Consider the following 6,333-nt stretch of genomic DNA (forward strand, 5'->3'; position numbering starts at 1 on the left):
AGAACCACAACAAGGAGAGGGCCAGTGGAGCTGGGAGGTTGGTGGGGAGGGTGGGGGTACCTCAGGGTCTAACTCAACTCGGGCATCCCTGCAGGGTAGGCAGCACAGCAGGGTGAGCGCCCCCCTGCCACTCCCCAAAAGCAGATGTGCAGAGGGAACTCAAGTCTGTGGACACGTCGGGTGGCCTTGGGGAGGTGGCCATGCTCTGGGTTATCCCAGCTATGGGCCCCAGGACCCATACATCTGGGCCCCAAGTGAGCCCCTCCCTCCAGCCTGGGCTGTCCTGCTTCCCTTAGGCCAGGGATCTGGCAGTTCCTGCTCGGGGGCAGGTCATTATAACACACCTGGTCACAGGTTCTCAGCACAGCTCAGCCAAACTGACTGAATACCGAGGTTTGGGGAGTGGGCAGTGCTGGGGGGCACAGCTGGCCATGGGGAAAGAGGCAGGAATCAGGAGAGGGACCTCTGGCAGTAGGGGGGCCCCCAGCAACATTCCCAGAGAATACACTATCTGCTTGCAGTGGGCTCTCAGCCCCAGACCGCATGACCTCAATGGATGCTGACGCTCCTGGACCACAGCTGGCCATAAGTGGACCTTCCAGGGGCCACTCACCACATGGGCCTGAGGCCTCAGAATGGGGATCAAGGAAGAAAGGGAGGCTGGGGGCCAGGGTGACATTTCCAGCCCACACCAAGATAAAGAACACGTTTTAGTTTGATTAAAAACAGCTGTCTTCAGATAGGGATCTGAGAGATAGAAATGATACAAGTGGTGTTTAATCAGGAAACCCAATCTCATGTCTTCTGCAGCAGCGGCCAGGGAAAAGACTCCAAACTGGATGGAAGGGTGGGAGAGCTGCACGACAGTCCCAGCCACTTCCTGCCCTGACCCCCACCTTTGGCCCAAAGTTCTGTCTCCTGGCCCCCTTCATACCCACTGGCTGCCCAGGGCCAGGAAGAAGGGGTGAAGCCCTGAGAATTCTGGGGTCTGGGGTCATTTCCTCGCCCATGCCCCCAGACCCCCAACACACGATATCCACAAAGGTGAGCAATGCCCAACAGCTGTGGCTGGTCCACGGGGGCCTTCCACTCAGCACGTCTGCCACTGCCCACACTTGGGCCTGGGCAGGAGGCAGGGTGGCGGCAGCACCCAGGGCTCTGCCATGGCAGACTGTCTTCAGGAGCAATGGTTCAGACAGAAGGGACCCCCTGAGCAGTGGCCGCGGCACCAGTGCCTTGGGGGCCCTGAGGTCAGACCACTGGGCTGAGAGCCGGGTCCAGGTCAGGGAAGGGGGCTCAGGAACCCCAGAGCCTCATCGGCTCTTCACCAAGACCCTGTAGAGTGCGAAGCTGAGGATTGCAGCCATGGCGGCCCCGATGACCCCCAGCAACCCCCGGAACCAGGAGGTGGGCTGCAGCTCTGCATGGACCAGGTGTCTGCAGGAGAGAGGGGCACGTGCCAGATGCTTGCTGCTGGACACCCCTCACCTGTCAACAGTTGCAGAGCCACACGAGCAGGACTCTGACACAAGGGTGGGCTTTGTGCCACACAGAACCCACTACTCCCCAGCAACCCTGACCCTAGCTCCTGATGATGCAGCTGTCCCACTGCCCAGGGGACAGGCCACCCTCCTACTGGGGCTGTGGTGCTGGATACCCACGGGAAGGTGGCCATGGTGGCGAGCCGGGTGAAGATAGCCATGCTGGGCTCAGCTGGGCCGGCACAGGAGAATGGCATGGGGGCAGCCAGCCGGTGCCTGCGGCAGAACTCGGCTGGTGACAGGCCTGGTGGCACCATGTCTTCAGGCAGGTCGGCCTTAGACGCAACGAAGAGGCAGGGCGTCTGTCCATCCATGTAGTGGCTCTGTGAGGGGAGGGGTGGCATGAGGACAAAGTCCCAGGGCAGCCAAGGCAGAGTTTGCTGCAGGGACCCTAGGGCCAGGCCTTGCCTTGTAGATGCTGGCACAGTGCACAAAGGACTTGAGGTCACTACTGTCATACATCAAGCAGGCGACGTCACAGGCGGTGTCTGGCAAGCAGTCTGCACCCACCTCACACAGCTGGGACAGACAGCAGCCTCAGGGAGGGGTCCCCAGGGGCTGAGTCCCCCACAGCCATGCTGGGACAGCTTCTGCAGGTGAGGGCATGAGCACGTCGAGTGTCCCTGGGTCCACCCTCGGCACCGCCCCTCCTGGCACTCACGATCAGGTACTTCTCCTGCCCGTTGACTTGCACTGTGTTAATGGCATATGCAGGAGGGTCCTCAGGGGACTTTCTGGTGTCCTGGTGCTAAGGGGAAGGGAAGAGAACCCCTAATGCTCTCTGGTCCCAACACTCCCCAGAGTGCCCTGCTCTTCCCCCAGAGTCCCAGATGGAGGATGAGGGTCTGCGCAGACGCTTACCCCTAGGCTGCGGCCGAGGAAGGCCTGCAGGAAGGAAGACTTGCCCACTCCTCGGGCCCCCACCACCTTGCACATGAGGACACTCCGCTGCGTCTGCCCCTTCTCCTGGTCCAGCCTCTTCTCACGGGTGACTACAAGGACAAACCCAGGTGAGGATGGCTGCCAATGGGGGCTGGGCCCAGGGCCTGGGGAGTGTGGGCACCCACCTGTGACGGCCTGGGCCTGGGAGTCCTGCTCACAGAGAGTGGGGTAGCCCAGGTAGCCAAGGTGCCCCAGGCAGCGCTGGACGTCCAGGTAGGTCACCAGGCTGGGGGTGGGCGGGAGGCACAGCATTATGATGGGGAGGGTGGTGGGAGGGAGGCCAGGTTGCAGCCGGCAGGTGAGGCTAGAGTGGAAAGGCCACACTCACGTCCACTGGCAGAGGTACCCATGCAGGGGCAGCTGGCCCGCCTCCATGCGAACCGTGTGCGAGAGCTCAGGGCCCCAGGGGGCTGCTGGGAACACACTGAAGAAACTCTGCAGCTCTTCAGGCGAGAGGGCACCGTCGTGGTCCTGAGGGCAGAGAGTCCGTGGTGACATATATGGGGAAGTGGTTGTGGAGGACGGCAGAGGGCCCAGCATGCTCACCTGGTCATGCTTTTCAAACACGCTCTGTACAAACTGGTAGCCGAGATGATTGAGCTCGGTGCTGCAGCCAGGAGGCACGTGGAGCCTGCAGGGACAAATGGTTGTGGTTTCTAAGGGATCCTGCACCACTGCGCTAGATGCATCCCCTGGCTGTCCCCCTGCCCACCCCATCCATGCAGCTGGACCCTCCATACAGGACCTAGAAGCGCCGTCCCCCTCCCCTGTGGCTGGGGGAGGAAGGTGGCCATCTGCTCCGTGTGTGGAATGCCTGGCTGAGGTCCCAGGCAGCCCAACCGCAGCAGGGTGCCCCAAAGGCAGGCAGGCCTGGCAGGCAACCTGTGCTGCAGGACACAACCCCAGATGGGCTGCTAAGTGGGACCTACCAAACCCCAGGGAGGTGATCCTCAAGCCCTACCCTCCACTTACGGTGGGAAGAGGTAGTCGGAATTCAGCTCAAGTGAGTCGCCGTAGCCGAAGCGCCGCAGAATGGTCCACGTGGTCTCATGTCGGCCATGCTGGATGAAAAGCATGTTCAGGAAGAGGAAGCCTATGCCAGACAGGACAAGGGTCATGCCAGGCACAGCTGGTCCACTCCCACACTCCGGGGGTGCAGGCGGGCATCTGGCCTCACCGTCCAGGGTCAGCCGGTCATCCCGCACACCACCTGCCACATTCTTGCACACCACCATCTTCACGTCCTCCAGGGCCTGTGGGGCCAGGGGGTGCCCAAAGCAGGAATTCTGCCTCCGAGAGGAAGTTGCTGTGAGTCAGTGGCCGCCCTGAGACAGCCAGACCTGATCACAGGGCAGCCGAGGCTGGGGATGGGTGGGAGGTGGGGGGTGGGGCACCTGAAAAGCACTGAGCTCCTCATCGCTGAGCGCCTGGTCCAGGTCCTGGTCCGAGAGCCTGAAGATGCGCGTGAGGGCCTGGGCGCACGCGGGCCTCAACTGCAGGGACAGCAGCTCAGCACCCCCAGGTGGCCCCTGTCCCATCTGCCCTACCGCTCCCAGTCCCTTGCTCTCCCCACCTAATGCCCCATAGGGGCTCCTGCGGGAGCGAATATGTGGGGCCCAAGCCCACTGCCCACCTGCTTGGCCTCGGGGTCGTAGAGGGGGGCTGTGGGGTGCAGGACAGCCTTCTGGGCATAGTAGAACAGCTCTGAGATGTTCCTCAGGTTCTTGGCCGAACACTGGGAGAGCAGGGACCAGCTAAGGGAGGTACCCAGAGGAAAAGCACAGGGAGTTGGGGTCCCCCACCCTCACCCCCGAATTCCTGTCCTCGCCACAGAGCCTCCTCCCCTTCTCTACTAAGTACTGGGGCCGGCTGCAAAGCCCCTGCCCCCACCTCCACGCAGGTCTCGATCTCGGGAAACTGGCTCATGATGGGCAGCACGGTGTCCATGGAGCTCCCTGGCCGCAGGTCCGACTTGTTCCCCACCAGGATGATGGGCACCCTGGGGGAAGAGACCTACAGTCACCAGGGATGGGGGATCCCGTGGGGCCCAGACCTCACTCCAGAGGCCCTGCTCATTACCTGGGCCCTCTCTCTGTCCCCCCATTCACCAGAGGGATCCATTTAGTTCGGATCTGAAAGGCAAGGCCTGGCTGTGAGGTTAGGCTGCCCACCCTGGCCATGGCTCCCACCTGGAGCTGGCACCTGCCTCCGGGAGAGCAGGAGGGGAGGTCGATGCCAACTGAGGGCCAGAGTCATAGCCACCGGGAACAAAGCTCATGGGAGAAAGGAGGAGCCATGCAGGGCCTTGTTCATTCCATCCTAGCAGGTCCAGACGCCCCCTCAAAGGGCTGGGGTCACAGGCCCAAGGCAGCCCCTGACACAGGCCCTCAGTTACTCCCCCTCAGGTTCTGAAATTAGGGAGGGGAGAGGGGCCGCTGGCCTAAGTAGTTCAGACTGGCAGCCATCCCAGGCTTTCTGTGGGGAGATGGGGTCACAAGGGACCCACCCCAGGGTGGTTCCATGTGAGGCTTCCCAAAATGCTCGTTAGAGATGGTCTGGCCACAGAGTAGGAGGAGGGTCCACCTGGGCCACTGTGTCTCTGCACTGAACACAGGCAGCTGACTGAGTGAGACACAGCAGCAGGGTTGTAGGATGGGTAACAAGCTCTTGCTCACCTTCTCAATGGTGGCCTCCTCAGAGACATCATACACCACGCAAACCACGTTTGCCTGCAGGGAGAGCAGCGAGGCACAGGGTGACACAACCCAGGCCACTCCACACCGTCCAGAGGCTCCAGCACGTCCCAGCTCACAGCAAGGACAGGGTGTGGCTCCAAAGCCTGAGAAGTCCACCCTTCCCTGGAACCTGCCCCAGCCCGGTGTTCACAGAGCAGGCAAGGCAGCCCTGACCTCAGCTCCTCCTATCTCACTACCAGTAGTCAGCGTGATAAGGGTGGGGCCTGCCCCTGACAGCTGTAGCCTGTACCCTTTGCCTAGTGATGCCCCCAGGACACAATGGAGACTGCAGGGGACCAGCAATGCTCAGTCCAGCACGTGTGCTCTGGTTAATAGGTGAGCCCCCATCACCACGGCACCCCCACAGCCCGGAGATCTGGAGCAGCAGACTAGAGAACACAGCAAGGGGGAGGTGACCAGAGCAGAGCTGTTTGAGGAGTGGCTCCAAAGCACACCAGGGTGTGTTCCCCAGAGTCCAGGGAACAGCCAAGGCTGGTCACCCACGTGGGCAGAAGGGAGGGAGGAGCCAGGGAAGGTCCTCTCTCCAGGATCTGCACGGGTCCTTGTTCCCACGACTTTCGCACCAAGAGGTCACAGCAGAATTACGGGGCAGAGGACACACTGAGCCCCTTAATCCGATTCCTCAGAGGACAAAGCAGATCAGGAGGTGCAGGCAGCCAGCCCCGAGGGCAGAGCGGCGGCCCGTGCCCCGCACCCTTCCCGTACCTTGTGGATCTCGTCCTGGAGCTCCTCGTCCGTCTGCTCGGCCTCTAGACGGAGCAAGAGACGCCGCTGCAGACGCCGAGAAGCCCCGCGGGCGGGGCGGGCATGCGGAGCGGGCGTGGTACCTGAGTAGTCCACGATGTGGGTAGGCACCCTCTCGGGGGTCACGTCCGCGGGGATCGTGATCTCTTCTGCCCGCGGTGGAACCTGCAACGGACCGGGCAGCGCTGACCGGGGCCCGCAGCAGGCCCAGGGCCTCGACCCGCCTGCGGCGCTGGCCTCACCTCCTCGGGGAACTCCTCGCCCACCAGCGACAGGATCAGCGACGTCTTCCCCGCCTGGGCGGCGCGGGCAGGGCGGGTGGTCGGCGCGGGGCGGCCAAGGTCACGGCG

General features: G+C 62.5%; 1 protein-coding gene across 3 annotated transcripts; it reads right to left on the reverse strand.

The window, feature by feature from the left end:
* Positions 1–714: 714 nt before the first annotated feature.
* On the reverse strand, positions 715–6,284 carry RHOT2 (ras homolog family member T2). Of its 3 annotated transcripts, XM_008579172.1 has the most exons (18): positions 6,226–6,284; positions 6,067–6,148; positions 5,945–5,988; positions 5,159–5,212; positions 4,563–4,615; positions 4,374–4,482; positions 4,117–4,218; positions 3,878–3,976; positions 3,661–3,769; positions 3,456–3,576; positions 3,030–3,114; positions 2,812–2,954; positions 2,609–2,709; positions 2,403–2,533; positions 2,203–2,289; positions 1,950–2,060; positions 1,662–1,864; positions 715–1,437 (listed from the first exon to the last, which is right to left on the reverse strand). In XM_008579172.1, the coding sequence occupies exons 6-18, from the start codon at positions 4,428–4,430 to the stop codon at positions 1,314–1,316; spliced, it is 1,473 nt and encodes a 490-aa protein (XP_008577394.1). In that variant the 5' UTR covers positions 4,431–4,482; positions 4,563–4,615; positions 5,159–5,212; positions 5,945–5,988; positions 6,067–6,148; positions 6,226–6,284; the 3' UTR covers positions 715–1,313. The 3 variants fall into 3 exon arrangements, with proteins under 3 accessions (XP_008577394.1, XP_008577393.1, XP_008577391.1); XM_008579171.1 differs by lacking the exons at positions 4,563–4,615; positions 6,226–6,284 and having other exon boundaries at positions 6,067–6,103; XM_008579169.1 differs by lacking the exons at positions 5,159–5,212; positions 5,945–5,988; positions 6,067–6,148; positions 6,226–6,284 and having other exon boundaries at positions 4,563–4,864.
* Positions 6,285–6,333: the final 49 nt, after the last annotated feature.

This window comes from Galeopterus variegatus, unplaced genomic scaffold (genome assembly GCF_000696425.1).
Source record: "Galeopterus variegatus unplaced genomic scaffold, G_variegatus-3.0.2 Scaffold1825, whole genome shotgun sequence".
Taxonomy (NCBI): domain Eukaryota; kingdom Metazoa; phylum Chordata; class Mammalia; order Dermoptera; family Cynocephalidae; genus Galeopterus; species Galeopterus variegatus.